Source organism: Meles meles, chromosome 3 (genome assembly GCF_922984935.1).
Source record: "Meles meles chromosome 3, mMelMel3.1 paternal haplotype, whole genome shotgun sequence".
NCBI classification, from domain to species: Eukaryota; Metazoa; Chordata; class Mammalia; order Carnivora; family Mustelidae; genus Meles; species Meles meles.
The window spans coordinates 42,103,175-42,125,848 of NC_060068.1; the positions used below are offsets into that span (position 1 = coordinate 42,103,175).

A 22,674-nucleotide genomic window follows, 5' to 3' on the forward strand; every position below is an offset into this window, starting at 1 on the left:
GCAGTCAGGGTAGGGGAGGGGCAAAAAATGACCTGACTCAGTAAGAGGTTAGTATAGAACAAAAGAATGCCAAGGATTAATGCCAGTAGCAAGCAGAGGCTCAGGATTTCTAGTGGATACCCAGGGCAGCACAATGGTAGTGAAAGACTATTGAAAATGAAGGAAAAAGGTAGAACTCTCAGTGGCCATTGTCAGAGGATGTCATTCCCAAGGAAAGGAGAGTGTTGGCATCAGCCAGGAGCTGTATTTGAGCTCCTCACCAGTAAATTTTCTAAAGGACCACCGAAGAATGCAAGGTTAATTGGAAATGTCAGCAGTTTTTAGATTACTTATTTTTGTTTTGTTTTATAGCTGTTCTGAGAGCCACAGCAACCTCCTCTAGTGGCCACGGTTTGAATTTTTAATGTTTGTCTCTAAAATACCCTGATAGATAGCATTAGGGAGACTCAGAAGCAGCCTGGCTGCCTCTGAGCTCACCTGCTTTGCTCCGCACCCAGCTCCGCTATTCGCGGACTGCTGCTCTCAGCTGTGTGGGAGAGACATGGAAGGCACATTTGTGAAATATAATACAGTTTCTTATTATTTCCTAGTAGCCCGGGTACTGTGGTACGAGATTTATGTTTTTTATCTTATCAGACGCCCAACAAAAAACCTACACATTAGTTTAGGTTTCCCTCCAAAATGGCAGGTGGAGAAACTGTGACTCAAAGTTTTGAGGCGTCTCCCCAATATTGTTGTGAAATTGATACCTGACTGGGTTTCTGATTAATTCTAAGTCCTGGGCAGTGGTGTACCAGGTTGGTAATTTGAGGATGGATCCTTTTTTAACATCCTCAAGTACTCTCCCCTATCCCAAGTTAGATCAACTGAAGTCTTCTCCGTCATTCTTACCTGAAATAGAAATAAAGGCCATGTTACAGACTTTGTCATTTTTATGGATCTGTACGTCTAAATTAAAATGTGAGCTTGTTCTGAAAATGTGTCTTCTGGACAGGTCTGCCAGCCTCCCCGCTGTCACCTGAGTCATCACCTCTAAGATTTACGTGTTCACAAACGTGGAGGCTGCCATTCAACCATGCTTTGTAGAAAACACATTTGGAGTAAACAAAGAGAATCTTATCTATATCAAAAAAGCTTATAAATTTGTAATCACTGCCCTTCACTGACTCACTTTTATTTGAGAATGACCTTTCTTTCTTTCTTTCTTTCTGTTAGTCAACATGCAGTACATCATTAGTTTTTGTCATAGTGTTCCATGATTCATTGTTTATGTACAACATTCAATGCACCATGCAATACGTACCCTCCTAAATACCCACCACCAAGCTCACCCACAACCTAAGCCCCTTCCCTCTAAAACCCTTAGTTTGTTTCCTGGATTCCACAGTCTCTCATGGTTCATCTCCCTCTCTGATTCCCCACCTTCATTTTTCCCTTCCTTCTCCTAATGTCCTCCACGCTATTCCTTATGTTCCACAAATAAGTGAAACCATATGATAATTGACTTTCTCTGCTTGACTTATTTCACTTAGCATAATCTCCTTCATGACATTTCTTTCTTAAGATTTATGTCTGCTGTGGATTTGACATAGCACAGTGTCTTCTGGGCTGACCTCTGGATTTTTCTTATTTTATACAAAAATGTCAATTCCAGTGTTCTTAGGTGTCATATATTTAAATTCTAGGTATTTAAAAAAGGACTAGTGAATTTCCAAACTAGGTCAGTTTTAGAACTACTTTGAAATAATAGGTAAAAAATAGGAAGTTACAAACCAAATCAGAAGCAAGGTTTTAATTTCCCTATTCTGACCTTAAGGGGTAGGTCTGTAGCTTACTCATATTTTATATCATTTATTTTTTGTTTGTTTGAAAAAAAATTTTTATTTCTTTTCAGTGTAACAGTATTCATTGTTTTTGCACCACACCCAGTGCTCCATGCAATACGTGCCCTCCCTATTACCCACCACCTGGCTCCGCCAACCTCCCACCCCTGACCCTTCAAAATCCTCAGGTTTTCCAGAGTCCATAGTCTCTCATGGTTCACCTCCCCTTCCAATTTCCCTCAACTCCCTTCTCCTCTCCATCTCCCCATGTCCTCCATGTTCTTTGTTATCCTCCACAAATAAGTGAAACCATATGATAATTGGCTCTCTCTTCTTCACTTATTTCACTCAGCAAAATCTCTTCCAGTCCCGTCCATGTTGCTAAAAAACTTGGGTATTCATCCTTTCTAATGAAGGCATAATACTCCATAGTGTATATGGACCACATCTTCCTTATCCATTCGTCCGTTGAAGGGCATCTTGGTTCTTTCCACAGTTTGGCGACCGTAGCCATTGCTGCTATAAACATTGGGGTACAGATGGCCCTTCTTTTCACTACATCTGTATCTTTGGGGTAAATACCCAGTAGTGCAATTGCAGGGTCATAGGGAAGCTCTATTTTTAATTTCTTGAGGAATCTCCACACTGTTCTCCGAAGTGGCTGCACTAACTTGCATTCCCACCAACAGTGTAAGAGGGTTCCCCTTTCTCCACATCCTCTCCAACACATGTTGTTTCCTGTCTTGCTAATTTTGGCCATTCTAACTGGTGTCAGGTGGTATCTCAATGTGGTTTTAATTTGAATCTCCCTGATGGCTAGTGATGATGAACATTTTTTCATGTGTCTGATAACCATTTGTATGTCTTCATTGGAGAAGTGTCTGTTCATATCTTCTGCCTATTTTTTGATATGATTATCTGTTTTGTGTGTGTTGAGTTTGAGAAGTTCTTTATAGATCCTGGATATCAACCTTTTGTCTGTACTGTCATTTGCAAATATCTTCTCCCATTCTGTGGGTTGCCTTTTTGTTTTGTTGACTGTTTCCTTTGCTGTGCAGAAGCTTTTGATCTTGATGAAGTCCCCAAAGTTCATTTTCACTTTTGTTTCCTTGGCCTTTGGAGACATATCTTGAAAGAAGTTGCTGTGGCTGATATCAAAGGGATTACTGCCTATTTCTCCTCTAGGATTCTGATGGATTCCTGTCTAATGTTGAAGTCTTTTCTGCATTTCGATTTTATCTTTGTGTACGGTGTAAAAGAATGGTCGAGTTTCATTCTTCTACATATAGCTGTCCAATTTTTCCCAGCACCATTTATTGAAGAGACTGTCTTTTTTCCACTGTATATTTTTTCCTGCTTTGTTGAAGACTTTTTGATCATAGAATTCAGGGTCCATATCTGGGCTCTCCACTCTGTTCCACTGGTCTATGTGTCTGTTTTTATGCCAGTTCCATGCTGTCTTGGTGATCACAGCTTTGTAGTAAGGCTTGAAATCAGGTAACGTGATGCCGCCAGTTTTATTTTTGTTTTTCAACATTTCCTTAGCGATTCGGGGTCTCTTCTGATTCCATACAAATTTTAGGATTATTTGCGCCAGCTCTTTGAAAAATACCGGTGGAATTTTGATCAGAATGGCATTAAAAGTATAGATTGCTCTAGGCACTATAGACATTTTAACAATGTTTATTCTTCTGATCCAAGAGCATGGAATGGTCTTCCATCTTTTTGTGTCTTCTTCAATTTCTTTCATGAGTGTTCTGTAGTTCCTTGAATACAGATCCTTTACCTCTTTGGTTAGGTTTATTCCCAGGTATCTTATGGTTCTTGGTTCTATAGTAAATGGAATCGATTCTCTAATTTCCCTTTCTGTATTTTCATTGTTAGTGTATATGAAAGCCACTGATTTCTGTACATTGTCTTTGTATCCTGCCATGTTACTGAATTGCTGTATGAGTTCTAGTAGTTTGGGGGTGGAGTCTTTTGGGTTTTCATATAAAGTATCATGTCATCTGCGAAGAGAGAGTTTGACTTCTTCCTTGCCAATTTGGATACCTTTAATTTCTCTTTGTTGTCTGATTGCCGTTGCTAGGACTTCTAATACTATGTTGAATAAGAGTGGTGAGAATGGGCATCCTTGTCATGTTCCTGATCTCAACGGGAAGCCTTCAAGCTTTTTCCCATTGAGGATGATATTTGCTGTGGGTCTTTCATAGATTTTATGAAGTTCAGGAATGTTCCCTCTATCCCTATACTTTGAAGCGTTTTAATCAGGAATGGATGCTGGATTTTGTCAAATGCTTTTTCTGCATCGATTGAGAGGACCATGTGGTTCTTCTCTCTTCTCTTATTGATGTGTTCTATCACATTGATGGATTTGCGAATGTTGAACCAACCTTGTAACTCAGGGATGAATCCCACCTGGTCATGGTAGATAATCTTTTTAATGTGCTGCTGGATCCTGTTTGCTAGGATCTTGTTGAGAATCTTAGCATCCATATTCATCAGTGATATTGATCTGAAATTCTCCTTTTTGGTGGGGTCTTTGCCAGGTTTGGGGATCATGGTAATGCTGGCTTCATAAAAAGAGTCTGGAAGTTTTCCTTCTGCTTCAAATTTTTGAAACAGTTTCAGGAGAAATGGTGTTATTTCTTCTTTGAAAGTTTGGTAGAATTACCCAGGGAATCCGTCAGGTCCTGGGCTCTTGTTTTTTGGGAGGTTTTAGATTACTGCTTCAATCTCGTTACTAGATATCAGTCTACTCAGGTTGTCAGTTTCTTCCTGGTTCAATTTTGGGAGTTTATAGTTTTCCAAGAATGCATCCATTTCATCTAGGTTGCTTAACTTATTGACATATAACTGTTGATAATAACTTCTGATGATTGTTTCTACTTCCTTGGTATTAGTTGTGATCTCTCCCTTTCCATTCATAAGTTTATTAATTTGAGTTTTCTCTCTTTTCTTTTGGATTAGTGTGGCCAATGGTTTATCGATCTTATTGATTCTTTCAAAAAAACCAGCTTCTAGTTTTATTGATACATTCTACTGTATCTCTGGTTTCTACCTCATTGATCTCTGCTCTAATCTTGATTATTTCCCTTCTTATGTGTGGAGTTGGTTTGATTTGTTGTTGATTCTCCAGTTCTTTATGGTATAGAGACAGCTGGTGTATTTTGGATTTTTCAATTTTTTTGAAGGAGGCTTGGATGGCTATGTATTTCCCCCTTAGGACCTCCTTTGCTGTATCCCATAGGTTTTGGACCGAAATATCTTCATTATCTTTGGTTTCTATGAATTGTTTAAGTGCTTCTTTGACCTCCTGGTTGATCCAAGCATTCTTAAGCAAGGTGGTCTTTAATTCCAGGTGTTTGAGTTCCTTTCAAACTTTTCCTTGTGATTGAGCTCCAGTTTCAAAGCATTGTGATCTGAGAATATGCAGGGAATAATGTCAGTCTTTTGGTATCAATTGAGTCCTGTTTTGTGACCCAGTATGTGCTCTATTCTGGAGAAGGTTCCATGTGCACTTGAGAAAAATGAGTATTCTGTTGTTTTAGGATGGAATGTTCTGTATATATCTATGAGGTCCATCTGGTCCAATGTGTCATTCAATGCTCTTGTTTCTTTATTGATTTTCTGCTTGGATGATCTGTCTATTACTGAGAGAGGCGTGTTAAGATGTCCTACTATTAATGTATTCATATCAATATGACTCTTTATCTTGATTAATAGTTTTCTTATGTAATTGGGTTCTCCCATATTGGGGGCATAAATATTTACAATTGTTAGATCATCTTGGTGGATAGGCCAGAGAGGTTCCAAGCAGTGATCACATGCTGAGATTTTCCCGCTGGCCCGGGCTGGGAGTGCCTGGTCTTTCCAGGTCCGGTTCTGAGAGCGCAGGGCTGGCGCCTGTGCACATCTCTCTCAGGGGGGAGGGAGTGTGGGGTGCGCACGCATCTCAGGCTCTGATAGCACTGCACTACGCTGGCATGGAGACTGAAAAAAGGCTGTGTTTCTGTGGGCTGGCCAGGCTCCCAGCCCCTCACGGGACCCCAGCGCTCTCAGGCGCACTGGCGGCTCAGGGACCAAGACCTGGTTTCTCCGCTGCACTCTCTCTGTCTCAGTGCCAGGGGAGGCTGTCCTGGGTCTGGGGACTTAAGCCCCTGTCCCTAACCACCCCGATTCCCACAATTTCCCCCCTGTGATCCTTTGCTTTTTTTGAGTGCTTTCAACCAGACTCCAAGTTAATGCTGGTCCCCAGATGCAGGGCACTCACGTATTGGGATATTACTTTCCAATCAGTCACCTCTGGTGCCTCCCTCCCCCTATTGTTTTATCTTCTGATACCAGTTGGACGTTCCCACTCCACTTTACCTGCCCACTGGTGTCTTCTGCCCCCGTAGAGATCCAGACGTGTATAATTCTGATCTCAGGCTGATTTCATGGGTGATCGGAGTTCTTTGGTGGGTAATCAGCTCACTTTAGGGTACAGGTTGAAACGGTGCCTCCTTCTACTTCCCCGCCATCTTGTCTCCGAGCTTTATTTTATTTATTTTTTTAAAATATTTTATTTATTTGACAGAGAGAAATCACAACTAGGCAGAGAGGCAGGCAGAGAGAGAGGAGGAAGCAGGCTCCCTGCAGAGCAGAGAGCCCGATGTGGGGCTCGATCCCAGAACCCTGGGATCATGACCTGAGCCGAAGGCAGAAGCTTTAACCCACTGAGCCACCCAGGCGCCCCTTTATTTTTATTTTTTTTAAAATATTGTATTTATTTATTTGACAGAGATCACAAGTAGGCAGAGAGGCAGGCGGTGGGGGGGGGGGAGCAGGTTCCCTGCTGAGCAGAGAGCCTGATGTGGGACTCGATCCCAGGACTCTGAGATCATGACCTGAGCCGAGGACAGAGGCTTAACCCACTGAGCCACCCAGGCGCCCCTAGCTTACTCATATTTAAAATCAGGAGTCTGCAATATCATCTGCCTCACAGTGCCAGCAGTTGTCGATGAATGAATGGAGCTGTGTGTAGGAACACCACTGTAGAGTCCTGAGCTTCTCTTAGGGAAATAGAAATCGTTACCCAAGGGTTCCTGGGTGGGTCAGTGAGTTAAAGCCTCTGCCTTCAGCTCAGGTCATGATCTCAGAGTCCTGGGATCAAGGCCTGCATCAGCCTCTCTGCTCAGCAGGGAGCCTGCTCCCCCCCACCCTGCCTGCCTCTCTGCCTACTTGTGATCTCTCTCTCTCTCAAATAAATAAATATAATCTTTAAAGAAAAAGAAAAAGAAATTGTTACTCAGCGTCATCTGGTGATTGCTCAGAAAAATCAGGAATAGCATTACCAGATTTAACTTATCAAGAGAAACCAGAAATTCAGATTTTCTTATGTATTTCTTTGAGTTACAAATATTTTCAAGTAGTTTAACAATGTATAAAGTATAGCATAGGCCAAACAAAAACTTCTCTGAGCCAAAGTTGGCCTAAATTGGACCAGTTCTTTTTTTTTATGATTTTTTACCACAATTTTATTTTTTAAACATCTTAATTTTATTTTTTCAGTGAAGACCAGTTCTTTTTTTTATTTATTTAAAGATTTATTTATTTTATTTATTTCTTTTCTTTTTTTAAAATTTTATTTATTTATTTGTCAGAGACAAAGAACAAGTAGGCAAAGTGGCAGGCAGAGGCAGAGAGAAGCAGGCTCCCCACTGAGCAAGGAACCTGATGTGGGACTCGATCACAGGACTCTGGGATCATGACCTGAGCCGAAGGCAGCAACTTACCCGACTGAGCCACCCAGGCATCCCAAGATTTATTTATTTTAGAGAGAGAAGGAGAAAGGGCAGAGGGAGAAGAAGAGAGAGAATCTTAAGCAGGCTCCATGTCCAGCCTGGAGCCTGTTGCAGGACTCAGTCTCACAACCTTGAGATCACGAGCATAGTCAGGTGTTTAACTGAGTTAAACACCCCTGGACCAGGGGCACCCCTGGACCAGTTTTTAATTTGTTCTGTTAAAGCAGCATATCTGTGAGTGGGCTCAATGATTCTTAGTGCTAATTATCTGCAGTCTCAGCTCAGTCTAATGTGTGACTGCGATTTATGTAGAATAAGGCCTTGAAATATTTCCCTAACAAAGGTCACTTACTAAGCATCTCCTGCGATGTTAAGAAGCAAAAAGAAATCTGATTAATAACCTGATTGATTTTGGGGAGTGGATAAATAATATGCACTACAAAGTCATTTAATGTATGTGATAAAATGCACCTTGGTTCTCTGTAATCCCCTATTAAAGACAGGGAAGAAAATAATCAGGATGAATAAGAGACAGAGGGGCCTAGCTAGAAGCTGAACCAGCTAGAGCATCCCGTGAGGGAGGGAGGGAGACATGAGTTCTTTGCTAGGGGAAGACCAAAGACTAGACTGTAGGAAAATCAAATAGAAGCCATGTTTCAAAGACCTGTATTACAGGTATTTCATCAGTTTGTAAGGCATGAGTCTGGAATTGCTAGCAGCTTGGTTCTTGAAAGTTCTCTGAACCATGTGCAGCTGCTCCGGCGAGTGGGTCAGGACCCCATGGAAGGGAAAAACCTGGTCACGATATTTTCTCTAGTGACAAATGGTATGTGGTGGTCTGGGGAGAGTGAAGCGTACCAGATGAGTGATGTAAGTCAAAAGACAACATGGCATGGGATATCAGTATTCCACCCAGACCTCAGAGGTGGGGTGTATCAGTGTGTGAAAAAGGGGTCCCGAAGTTATGTGGATGGGGAAGTAGACTATGGTGAACACACAGATAAAAATAATGTGAGGCGGCAAGCAACAGCAATCTTAGCTGATAACATTATATTTCTGAGTGACCAGACCAAAGAGAAGGCATGGAGTGGACGACTCTCCTTTGGCTATTGTTTGGTACAGTCTCATTTCCAAATCATGTATAGTCTTTTAGTTCCTAAGGACAAGAATTAAAATACTCTTTTATATAAAATGAGAAAAAAGAGAGAGGGAGAGACTGAGAGGGAAAAGGATGGTCTTGGAGAAAATGGTGAGAATAAGAAAGAATGCAAGGAAAGAGAAAAGGTTGATAATCCCAGAGTGAGGGTTAAATGTCCTGGCTAGGAGTATTAGAAGAAAACTGCTTATGCTACTTGGTATATCAGAGCGGATTTTTGTGGTCCTGGCGGTGGTTAAGAGTGTGAGTTCTGTGATTCAATTGCTGACTCCAGCACTACACCCCGTGAACATGGGCAAGTTACCTAAACTCTCTAAACCCCAGTGCCCTTCAGGGTGTACAGTTTGATTATAATATCATCTACGTTATGGTGTTTTTTAGGAGTCAAACCCAGTAATGAATTGTAAAGTACCTAGAACAACGTCTTAGATGTTATAAACCATCAACAAATACTACCGTTATTACAATGTTTGAAAAGTAAGCTAGAGTTAACAGTGAAGACTTTACCTTGCTGAATTTCTTCACTGTTCTTCAGTTTTGTTTCAGTTTTGTCAGAGATTTTCTTTTTTTAAAAACAGCTCCCCACCCTCAAGGCTCCCTGAAGACCCCTGAAGTGAAGAAAGGAATGTATGTGGGGGGTGTATGTATGTGTGTGTGTGTTTAAGGTTTTCTTTCCTTTCTTTTTCTTTTTTTTTTTTTTTAAAGATTTTATTTATTTGACAGGGAGAGATCACAAGCAGACAGAAAGGCAGGCAGAGAGAGGGAGGAAGCAGGCTCCCCTCTGAGTGAGAACCTGATGCGGGGCTCGATCCCAGACCCTGAGATCATGGCCTGAGCCAAAGGCAGAGGCTTAACCTACTGAGCCACCCAGGAGCCCCTGTTTAAGGTTTTCTTAATGAGATCCGTCTGCAGTCAGAATGTCAGTAGTTGGTGTCACTGTGTCACTCTGTTTGGGGCATGCTCCTTTCCACAGAATTAATCTGTGTATTTAATTTTGTAACACTGGAACCAGGGAACTATAAGATCAGGTCATTGTCTGGTAATGTTTACTTTGTCTACCAGCTTCTAGATTGTATAGTTCTACACAGGCATTCAATTCAGAATGATTAGTTCCATGGTTAATTACAGGTCTACCTTGGCTAGACCATTTTCTTTCTGATGTTTATTGATCCTGGCAAAGTTCAGATCACTGCTGGATGGCAGTGATGAAGCCTCTAAGTGGAATTTCTAACAGTAGTAAAGGAGTTGTCATGAATTGTTAAAGAGGATTTTTTTCAGTGCCTTTGTCCACTTGGTAGATTCATTAAACTCTTGAATTACTTAATTTCCTTGTAAAGAATCTGCGTAAGCTCTCTCGAAAAAAACACTGTACTTACCTAATACCTGACAAAGTAGTTTAACTCCCCAATGATATTACATCTACCTTTGGAAACACTTTTATTAGTGTTTCAATTTTTATAGTTAGAAAAGATTTTGAAAATTTTATTTCTAGTGTGGTTTTAGGTTAACAACAAAACTGAGAGGATGATTCCAGAGATTTCCCTTATGCCCGCTGCCCACGCAGTGGCATGATTTCCCTCATTATCAACATCCTCCACCATAATGATACATTTGTAAGAATTTCTGGACCTACACTGACATACTATAACCACCAAAGTCTGTAATTTACAGTACAGTTCATTCTTGATGTTGGTATATTCTGTGGTTTTGGACAAATGATGTAGACACATATTCATTATTATGGTATCAGAGTATTTTCAGTGCCCTAAAAATCCTTTGTGCTTCATTTATTCATCCCTCCCCTCAGCCAGCTGGTAACCATTGACCTTTTTACCTTCTCTTGTTGCCTTTTCTGGAATGTCATAGAGTTTAAATCGTAAGTTTGTAGCCTTTTCAGATTGACTTCTTTCACTTAGTAATACACATTTAACTTTCTTTCTTGTGTTTTTATGGCTTGGTAGCTCATTTTGTTTGAGTACTGAATAATAGTCCATTGTCTGGATGCACCCCAGTTTATTTGTCCATTCGTCTGCTCAAGATGTCTTTGTTGCTTTTGAGTTTTGCCATTACGAACAAATCCGATAAAAACAAATGTGTTCAGGTTTTTGTATGGACATGTTTCCAACTCTTTGGGGGCAAATACCAAGGCGTGCAGTTGTTGGATGGTATGGTCAGAATATGTTCAGTTTTATAAGAAACCAAAAAACTGTCTTTTAGAATTCTTTCATTTTTTGAGTTTAATATAGCTTTTTATTTTTCTAAAAAATTGTGAGGTTGCTTTGCAACTGAGAAGGAAGGGATGCATTCTGTCTTCTCTTCTTGTCATTTGTTTTCTTACTATACTCCTAAAAGGACCCATTTCCACCATCCCTGCAAGCCAATGGCTGAGCCTGTGGTTTGTGTTGCATGAATAAAGCATGATCTCTTTGATCTTCGTTTGCTACGTCATGATCTGCTTTCTTGCTTTTCCTTTTCATTCTTGCCTACTGATTTTAGTGGATTCTCAACTCTGTGGTCCAGTTTCTAAAATTGTCATCTTAAGTTAGAAATATGTGTCATAACAGTCTATCCAAAGTATCAAGAAAAGCAGAAATTCAGTGACATGAAAGCTTGAAGAAAAAGAAAATTGACAGAGACTGACAATGATAGGATTGGTTCTTGGCAGGGCTGTAGCTACTTCCTATTACCATTTTACCTCTTTCTATTTCTGGAAGTGGAGAGTAATCTTGGAGGTAATCATGGTTTCCTGCCCTTCGTACTTATATTTTGCGAATTTCTCAAGTCACTTTTATACCTAATTAAACTAAAAACAAGGCTTAATTAATTAATCAGTAATCTGATTTTAAAAAGACAATTAGTGCTTCCATATGTCAAGTTGCCAACTTCCAGATATATCTTTTGTTCCTTCTTTCTCTGAATTTTTACACTCACACACTGCCGTATGTATGGGTAATGTATATGGTAAACACACATACACACACTTGAGCCTCATTATTTGTAGATTTTGCATGTGTTTGAATTCACCTACCACTAAAATTTATTTGTAACCCCCCACATCAGTATTGTGGTGCTTTTATCTTGTACCTGTGCAGAGAGGGGAATATCAGTGTCCCCTTCCCCCAGCTGGTGTCATACAAGACATCATTTTGCCTATTGTTTTGGCGCTCATACTGTAAATAATTGTCCATTTCCCAGTCCATTTAGTAGCAACATGTTTCACATTTTTGTGCTTTTTGTTGACAGTTGCACCGTTTAATGTGGCCTCTGTATGTAGGGCTGAAATGCTGCCTAGCATTTCTCAATGCACCAGGGCTCCCATGTGCCTCATAAAGGAAATGGGTAGGATAAACTCCATTCTGGCATGAGTTAGAGTATTGTTGATCATCAGTTCAATGGTAAGGGATCAACTATATATTAAACAAGATGTTTTTAAAAAGAAAGACACATAAAATAAAGTTATGTATTGATTAGCTGAGGAAAATATGGGCAGAGGCTTGCCAGAGCCTGACCCTGTATTTCCCCCGGGAGGGTAATTCATTATTCACTAACTCATTGTCTGTGGTGACTTTATAGACCACGACAACCACAAACGGTGAGAATTGACTACATATAACTTACTGAGGTTTTATTTTTTTTTAAGATTTTATTTATTTTATTTATTTGACAGAGAGAGAGATCACAAGTAGGCAGAGAGGCAAGCAGAGAGAGAGGAGGAAGCAGGCTCCCTGCGGAGCAGAGAGCCCGATGCGGGGCTCGATCCCAGGACCCTGAGATCATGACCTGAGCTGAAGGCAGCGGCTTAATCCACTGAGCCACCCAGGCGCCCCACTTACTGAGGTTTTAAATGCATATGTCTGTATTATCTACTCCCTATATACCTGTTGGGATATATAAACACACTCATACTCTATACACTTGTGTTTACTTTTCGCATGTTCCCTAGATATGCTACCAAAGTTTAAGGATGACTGATCCATTAAGATATGGAGTTTAGGGGCACCTGGGTGGCTCGGTGGGTTAAGGCCTTTGCCTTCGACTCGGGTCATGATCCCAGGGTTGTGGGATCAAACCCCGCATCGGGCTCTCTGCTCAGTGGGGAGCCTGCTTCCCCCCTCTCTCTCTGCCTGCCTTTCTGCCTACTTGTGATCTCTGTCTGTCAAATAAATAAAACAAAAAAATCTCTATTAAAAAAGATACGGAGTTTAAGGAAATAAGACTAAACACTTTAGATTCACTTGGCTGAGAAATGTGGCCTCGCATTGTTTCTCCTTGTCAAATAGCGATTCTGGCCAGAGAATCAATTTATTATTTTAGTAATAAAGTCTTTCCTGGGAGTTCACCTCCCGAACCTTGTCTCTTCTGGGCCTAGCATTTCTTCTTCCCCCTTATTGCTGTCATTTTCTTGGCCAAGTCCCTTCCCATTGGTTTGCCTCAGCTGGATTTCATTTGCTAACAGTAGCTACTTACATGATGTCTTAAGCTGGGAAGTGGTGGTACCAGCAGGGGAGTGAAGAGTAACCATGACACCTCTGAGATTTGCCTTTCAGGAAGGGAGAGCCATGCCATGTGCTGTGCCCAGGGACTGTTCACCTTCCCTGATGCAGAATTGACAGCGCTTCAGTCCCCTTGTACCTCCTCCGGGACCATCTTTGCTTTTTCACATTCAAGAAGTTGCCTTTTCCTTCTTTTCTGGGCAATGTTTTCTAGCTCCCAGTTAGAATAGAACACATAGGTACATATTCATTCAACTCTTTTTTCAGCTGTTACTGCCACCTATGTTTTGGGCATGGTGTGAGACAAGGGAACATACAACATTTCTGTTTTCCAGGGGCTTTTAGTTTAGAGTGAGAGAAAGAGTAGTTAGGCCAGGAAATAGTTAGATGATTTGAAGCAGTGATGAGTTACTATGGAAAGAAAGCAAGGGAATGGAATGGAAAGTAGCTAGGACTAGAGTGGGAAGAGGGTTGCTTTCTTAACATGCTGACCAGGAAAGAGAGAGGGATTTCCTGAAAGAAAGTTGGGTTTTGGGTCCAGATGTGAAGTAGTATTGAAAAGGCTTGTCAGCTCACACAACATTTATATTCATGGTGCTTTTTACAATTATCCTGATTATTCTAATTTTACTTGGAAACTATTAACAACAGAAACAAATCTACCCAAAGACTTTCATCATCTACTAGAGGTAATATTTAATATATTTTACACTTTGTCATATACAATAGGAGACAGGTGCCACAGAAAATTTTGTTTGAGGAAAGAGATACTGTTTCCTACTACTGGTAATCATTTATGCATGCACATGTTCATTGTCAGAGAGGTTTCTGGAAAAGGTGGTTTTAATTAAACAGACTTGAGGGAATGATTGGGAAGTAGCTGTCTGGATGGAAGAATTAGTGGAGTCTGGACATGGAACTCACACTCAGATTGTAGAAAGCCATGAGTATTAAGCTAGTTTTTATTCCTGTTTCTGTGGAAGTTTTTAAGAGAGGAAATAAAACAATCACAGTTGTGCTTTAAGGCATTTCTACTTTGATACAGGAAGGATAGTTGGAGGAGGCGAGAAACTGGAGGAGGATCTCCAAGTGGCTGTTTCAAAAGTTCTGAGAGGATGGAACATCACAGGAGAAATGAGACTGCAAAGAAGGGGATAGAAGTAGTGATATTTGGGAGTAGAAGTAAAAGGCTTAGTATTGACTTTAAGTATAAGAAAGCTAAGTGATTTTTGTCTGTACAATGTTTGTCTGTACGAAATATTAAAGTGTAACAGGAAAATGATGGGAAAGGTGAATCATGCTTTGGTTTTTGAGACTCTGGGACTAATAAGATGGTAGTGCTGTTGCCCGGATGAATTCAGAGGCTTCCCTTTGCATGTATTTGCAGGAGAAGACTGTAGAGAATTTCTATCATTTTTCCTCTACATGTTAGCTAAAATTCACCAAGAATGCAAGGCTGATTCAATCTTCAAAAATCAAATAATTATAAAAAATCAATGTAATTATTACATCAGCAGATTTTTAAAAAAACTCATATGATCATATCAGTGGCTACAGAAAAAAAATTTTACAAAACCTAATATAGATTCTTGTAAAAAATTCCAGCAGACTATGAATAGAGATGAAAAGCATTTCCTCTACAAAAACAGAACAGAGCAAACACCTGTAGTTAACATTATACTTAATGGTAAGAAACTAGGTGCTTTCTCCCTAACACTGAGAACAAAACAAGGATGTCTTCTTTCATGAGCCCTATTCAACATCATACCAGATATTTTTAAGTAAAGGTGTAAGTCAAGACAAAAGAAAACTGTCCACAAATTACATGATTGTCTATATAGAAAGTAAGAAAATACTTTGTAAAAATACTCTTGGAACTAATAATTGGTTGTAACATGGCTGAAAGATACAAGGTTTATAGACAAAAGTCAATTGCTTTCCTGTGTACTGGCAATGAACAATTAGAATTTCAAATTAAAGACCTAAAGTGTTTATACTAACACCCCAAAATTATATGCTTAGATACTAATCTAACAAATGTTGCACAAGATCTGTTCGTGAAAAACTGTGACGTTCTGATAAAGGTCCAAATAAATGGAAAACTATTTTTTGTCTGTGATTAGAAATACTTGATATTGTAAGATGTCCGTTTCTTCCTAACTTTAGGCACCAATTCAAATGTCATCCCAATTAACATCATAGCAAGTTGTTTTTTATGTGTTGCTCATCTAGTTCTAAAGATTATATGAAAAGGCAGAAGTAAAAGGACTAACATTATCTGACATTAAGACTTGCCATAAAACTGCTATAGTGAGGACAGCATGGCAATGGGGACAGAATGGACACACAGATCAGCAGAAAAGAAAAGGGAGCCTAGAGAGACACCTGCCACATGCAGTCAGCTGCTCTGTGACAAAGGAGCAGCAGCAGTTCCCTGGAGAAGGGATAGTCTTTTAAAGAGAGGATGGATCCGCTAGACGTCCACAGGCACAACAACAGCAAAAACAGAAAGAATATAAACACAGATCTCACATCTTTGACAGAATGTAACTCAAACTGTATCATAAACCTGAATGTAAATGCCAGACAATAGAATTACTACAAGATAACATAAGATGCAAGGTCTGGGTGACCCTGAATTTGGTGATAAGTTTCTACCTATGACACTGGAAGTATGAGCTATGAAAGAAAAACAGTTGATAAGTTGGACCTCATTAAAATTAAAACCTTTGCTCTGTGAAAGACACTTTCAGGAAAAAAAAAAAAAAGATACCCACATAATGGGAGAAAACATTAAAAAAAACAACAACAACAAACCAACAACAACAAACCCAAAACTGATGATGGACCTTGGGTTGGAACTATATACAGAGCACTTATACCTACAAGTTTAATAATAAGGGGGAAAAGTTTTCAAATAAAGGGTGGAAGCTCTGAACGGACATCTTCCTAAAGAGGTACAGATGGCAGATAAAGATGTGAAAAAACTTCCGCCAAGGAATTGCAAAAATGAAACAAAACACCAGGACACATCTATTAGCATTGCTAAAATCCGAAAAATTAACAGTACCAACTGCTGATGAGAATGTAGAGCAACAAGAACTCTCATTGACTGTTGGTAGGAATTTAAAATCGTACAGCTACTTTGGAAGGCAGTTGGAAAGTTTTTTTACAAAATTAACCATAATTTTGTCATAGGACCCAATGCTACCACATACTTACTCAAGTGGGTTAAAAAGTTACATTCACACAAGGATCTATGCAAATGTTGATTGCAGCTTTATTTGGAATTGCTGCAAAGTGGAAGAAACCAACATATCTTTCTTTAGGTGAGTGGATAAAAAAAAATTCTGGTTCATCCCAATCATGAATAAAATTAAATAAGAAGAAATGAGGTAGGGGGCTAGGGTGGTTCTGTTGAGTGGCAAAGTCATGATTTCAGGGCTGTGAGATTGAGTCTCATGTCTGGCTCTGATCTCAGTGAGTCTGCTTGGAATTCTCTCTCTCCCTCTTGCCCCACTCACACGTGTGCGCTCTCTCTCTCTCTCTCTCTCTCTCTCACTCTCTCAATAAATAAATAAAATCTCAAAAAAAAAAAAAGAAATGAAGTCTCAGACAATGTAAAGGCATGGAGGAACTTTAAGCACATATTGCTAGGTAAAAGATGTCTGTCTGATAAAGTCACACATTGTATGATTCCAAGTATATGACCTTCTGGTAAAGGCAAAATTGTAGAGAGTTTAAAAAAAAAAAAATCTCTGGTGACCAGGGGTTCGGGAAGTGGGTTGGGTGATAGATGGAGCACAGGGGATTTTAGGACAGTGGAACTGTTGTGTATTATACTGTGCTGGTGGATTCATGATATTTTACCTCTTCTTTAGTACTGTGTAACACAAAGAATCATGCTGTAAATTGTAGGTTATTTTTAAATGATACACTTTCATTAGGTTTTTAGAATTCTAAAACCTAATGAAAGTGTATCATTTAAAAATAACCACACTTAATACCTATTACATAAATTTGTTTTATGTAAGTTAGAAATATACATTAAGAAATTCGCTTATATTTTCCTACCTTCACTAAGCTCTTGACTGCGTTAGAGTAGTCATCTGCCTTCTTGGTCCTCTCTCTATCCTCACTGTTGTCACAATACTGCTAGCCATGTCCTCGGGTCAGTGACTCCAACTGTATTATGCAGGTCCAAAAGGAAAAAGAACTTCAAATCATCTGCACAGACCCAAGTGCTGACACAGTTTTCATCCACTGTCCTCGAGCCAGACTCTGGAAGTGCTGGCTGTGGAAAGCAAGAATACACGAGAATTTCCAGTTTTTCTCCTGAACATCACACACATAATATTACAAACCAAAGAAAGATAAATTCCCAGCTTGCCATTATTTCCCATTGGCATTGCTCTGGGAGATTTGAAAGGGATTCCCTGTTAACCTAACAAAATCTTCTCATAAAAGTATAGAGTCTCATAAAATAAAAGAAGACATTTCAATAAAGGGTTACTTGATTTGAGCATTACGTTTTTCTGATAGATTGTTGGGTTTCCTTGCATTGGTAACTGGTAGCTGTTGAAGGGCAAGGATCTGAAATGCAATTCTAATTTTCCTAAGTCACTGAGAGAGGTTCTGTCATAGTCTCCCCCAGATCTGTTACTGAATATGTTATTAAAATTCTTGTACCTCCCCGTTCTCTCCTGGACTCCCACAGAGTAGAAGTTTTATTAAAGAGCTTTTAAAAAGTGAGCCTACTTCAAGGCCTTGATTATATCATGGAAGAGAGAGAAAACAGAATGTGTTAACCAATTTTCAAAAAAAATGTTCACGTTGAGTAGCTAGGCGAGTGTGGAATTGATTGTCGTGAGACATCAAGGAGATTCGCAGCTGGTTTGGGGGTGTTCCTGAGGCATTTCAGAATGATTTTAATGAATTTAGAGACTTCTGAGGGAGTCGTTTCTTCAAGACGTTTTTTGTTCCTAGAGTGAGCTGTATAGCCAGCAGTGTCCTGGAGCCGTTCTCATTAAGCTTGCATCAGAATCACTTTGAAGGCTTATGAAAACAGATCACTGGGCCTTAATCTTAGGGTTTGTTGTGAACTGGGTGTAGGGTTGGGCCCTAAGAGTTTGCATTTCTAACAACTCCCCATGGGATGCTAATGTTGCTGGTGGAAGGATCAAATTCAACCATTAGAAGTGACCAGATAATCTGAATTGTAGCAGACGTGCATCTTCTAAATACATTTTTAGTAATATCTTTCTGAGAATTTCTTGAATTTTCAGTCAGCTGTTTGGCTTCTGTCTATATCCTTTTGGAGTAAAAAAAAAATCCAAATAATGTGGCTGCTAAATTTCAATCCCTTTCATCATGTCCTGGGTTGTTAAGTATTTGAAATTATTCAGATATACTCAATGATTCAGCCCAGTGTTTTTGGCACCAACAGAAAGGGAATGCTACTAAAAATTATAGTTTTTAAAAAGTCAGAATGTAATATTTTTCAAATTAAGGTTTAGGTCATTACCACTTCCACACCTGAAATTAGTATTTCATGCTTTTGGATGAAATATATTCCAAATGAAAAGCTCAGCCCTCTATCTCTGTGCCTGTTAATACACACTGATTCTTTCAAGACATGGAATTGGACGAGCTTCAGTTAACATGTCTGAAAAATAATGACAATTGACCTACTCCAAAAAACATTAAATAGACCAAATAAATACCCTGATGTTTCCCCTGATACTCATTCAAAACCCTTATCCATTTCTACTTTATTCAAAAAAAAGCCAGTGATGCTTGGAATGGGCTGATTATTTAATTTCAGGTGGGTGTTACACACAAAGATTAAGACCTGTCTTTAAATATGTTTTTGTTATCTCTCCTTGAAGTACTGCCTCCTTCCACTTCTTAAACACGCTTACCAAGTATACACCACATCTCTTTTCTCCCCTTTTTTTCTCCCCTGTTTTCTTTATCATTTTCCTACTTGTTACTCTTCAACTTTTGCAAAAAAAGGAAGATACTCAAACTTTTGATGAGTGTGTACATGCACATGCTCATCTTGCCCATCTGTTTTTAGAAGGTAGAAACATCTGATGGCAAAGGTATTCTCTTTTCAAAGGAACACATGCCATGTGACTTCTAGAACATGTTGGATACTTAATAACCTTTACATCACCGTCACCGATATCACCATCATCAATCATGGAAGCTGTCTCAGCACTGATTCAATTAGACATAGATTAAAAAAGGATCTTCTCCTATATCTCTGGTGGCTATTCAGCCCTGACGGCTTCCCTTTTAAAAATACATCTGCTCTCTTTCAAGTAATTTTCGTGTGCCTTTCATACCTCTAATGGCGGTACCTCCAGATTAGCGACAGAGAAGTTAATTGAAATGAGCTAGCACTTATTGATGAAAGTAAGCATTGGGTTCAGCATGAGGATGTTAACCTATTTCCACATGGCTAACCAGTATTGCACAAAAGTAAATCATCATTGAAATACAGCCATTCTCTTAATCATCTAATGGTTCTATTACTTATATACAGACAAATGCACACAGGACACCCCATTATCTTTAGAAAGGTCGCTTAGCAGTCATTAGAGTCGAGTAAATGAGGGTTATACTGTCCTTCTCAGCACCATAAACTTACCTGCTTATATACAACCTATAATTCTAGAGCAAAAATAGAAAACACAAAATGAGTTTCACAAAGTAACTCTACAGTGGTCTGTAACCAGAAACCCCATTTGTCCCTTTGAGAAGCTGCAGTGTTTTAGAACCTGAAAAATCTATTGAATTAATTTTTGACTGTGGAGTGTTTTGTTCCAGTGGAATTGTATGTGGCAACATTTTATGTAAAAGAGATAAAAGCATCTGTTGTGAACGAAGCCAGGTTGGGGAGTTTGGCTATTTGAACTGCTTTTCACCGCAGACATTCCAAAGGGATCTCCACAGTAAGCCCAGAGATCTCAAAGCTGCATGAAAACCACTTTATTTGAAGGTTAATTCATGGGCTATTTTTCCTCCAGACTTTTTATCACTATGTAGCATACTACATACAATATTTTAAATATTTTTTTTTACTTAATAATGAACTAATTTACATTGGGGTCTGTATTGTATCAAGAGGAAGGACTTTTTTAACTGCTTGATTCACAGTAGATATTCAACAAATATTTGCTGAATGAATGCATGCATGAATGGACACTACTAGAGCAAAAGAATAACGACAGGCCCCCAGGATTATAAAACAAAGAAAAATGTAAGACAGTCACTGACCCACAAGGACACAGGAAGTAGTCAAAGCTTATCAAATGTCCATAAGAAAATATCTAATAATATAGAGCCAATACTTATCTTTTTACTGGTCAGGAACTGAGTACTAAGGTTATTCAGACTAAGGGAAACTGGAGCTAGTTGATCAAGAGAAGATTCAGGGGGAAAATGACTAAATTAAAAAAAAATTGTTTAGACCTTTTGGGTCTTAGTTTCCTTATTTAAAAGCATGATTTCCCAACGAGGTGACTACTTAGATCTATAGGTGTTTAGGCAAGAAGGCGTTTTTGAATGGATGGTAAACATCTGAATTAGATAGGAGACAGTCTTTCTGAAAATTTGTTGTGGGAACATGAAAGCTAAGGCTATTTTGAACTCAACACTCTACGACACAATGATGTGACTGAACTTTGAATTGGACCGATGAGATGAGATGGAAGTTAAAGAAAATTTAATAGAAGTAGAATTAACTGCATTTTTCTGTCTCAGTGTACATAGAAATGCATAAGGGGACAGGTTAGATGAAATGATAGAGCTTCACACCACACACAGGTGCAGCTGTGGAAGTCTTCGAAGCAGCCAACCAAGCAGGGGTTACCTTCCATTTTCTTTATGTTAACTCTTTTATGTATGATTAAGAAGGGTACAGAAAAATGTACATAACAAAGTTGGCAGCTCAGTGACATTTTGCACAGTGAATGCACCCACATAAACCACTACTAGGAATAAGGGCGAGGAGTATTAACATCCCTACATAGCCCTCTCCAGCTCTTCCTGATACCCACCCCAGATGTTAACCACTTCAAAGGCTATGTGTATTCTGACTTCCAGCACAATCGATTACTTTGCTGGCTTTTGAATTTGTGTAAATGGACTCATACATTAGAACTGTATTCTTGCTTCTTTCACTTAACATGGTATTTATGTGATTTATAGTATCTGTAATTGTAATAAGTGATATGTTTGAACATAAACTTACTCTTTTCTGTCATCCTCGTCTTTTTTCCCCTCATTTTTGCCTTCTTACTGAGTAATCATTTAAAAATCATGACTCTTTTTAGTTATGTTTTCCACATTTATTTAGTGACTTAACCCTAAATCCTGGTCTTAAGCATGTTTCGGGATTCCTTCGCATTCTTAAAAATTGAGGCTCCCAAAGATCTTTTGAAATGCAAGATATGTATTTTGATACTTATGCTATTACAAATTAAAATGAGAAAGTTTTAAAACACAGGAATACACACATAACCCATTCTTCACCAGAGTAAAGATGACACCACATGCCCTGTAACCTCTGGAAAATCCTCTGAATATGTGTGTTGAACACGAGAGCAAGTAATCAAGTAATATCTTAGTTTCTGTGAAAACAACTGTCACTGCACAGAGCTCCTGAAAGGGTCTGCTTTGAGGACTTCCGTTTTGGGGATTCAAGGTGGATATATAATTTATCAGACTCTGCTATAGATTAGTATTTTTTGTCTTATTTCTGCTCCTTGTTTGTGGGCTGGATTCAGTGACTCACTTCTAAGGAATAGAAAGCAACAAAAGCCATAGGTTGTCAAATCCACTATTAAGTTATAAAAAGAATGTAGTGTGTGTTCTCTCGCTCTTGCCTAGAACCCCATGCCCTAGAGGAAGCCAGTTTTTAAATCTTAAAGCAGCCTTTTGGAAGAGATCCTATGAATTGCTTGGAAGGAGCCGGTCCTTTGTCACTTGAGCCTTGAGATGAAGGCAGCCCTAACTCAGCCTTGCCCGCAGCCTTGTGAGAGATCCCAAGTCAGAATCTGGTCACTAAGTCATCTCCCACTTCTCACTCATACAAGTTACGAGATAATAAATGTGTGTTGTGTGAAGTTGCCACATTTGAGGGTTGTTATATAATAAGAGATAACCAGTACCTTTTTTTCCGTCCTTTATTTTCGAATTTCTGTGTCTTTATAATTAATGGCATCTTTATGCTGTGGATTGTAGACTTTCACTTGTATTATTCAGTCATTTGCCTATTTAAGTGTATAGCTGTTGTCTTTCTCTTTGTTTTCATTTTCATACACTTGCCTTATATTTAATTTTATTTTAATTGTCTCATTTTGGATTATTTAATTTTTAATTATATTTTATTTGTTACTATTTGTGTG

The 22,674-nt window shown here is 39.1% G+C and overlaps 1 protein-coding gene across 1 annotated transcript; it reads left to right on the forward strand.

Annotated features, from left to right (window-relative positions):
* The first annotated feature begins 8,247 nt into the window (after positions 1–8,247).
* On the forward strand, positions 8,248–8,782 carry LOC123939214 (single-stranded DNA-binding protein, mitochondrial-like). Its single transcript, XM_046001139.1, has one exon. It carries the CDS (start codon positions 8,261–8,263, stop codon positions 8,780–8,782), a length of 522 nt encoding a protein of 173 aa, XP_045857095.1. The 5' UTR covers positions 8,248–8,260.
* The last annotated feature ends 13,892 nt before the right edge of the window (positions 8,783–22,674 follow it).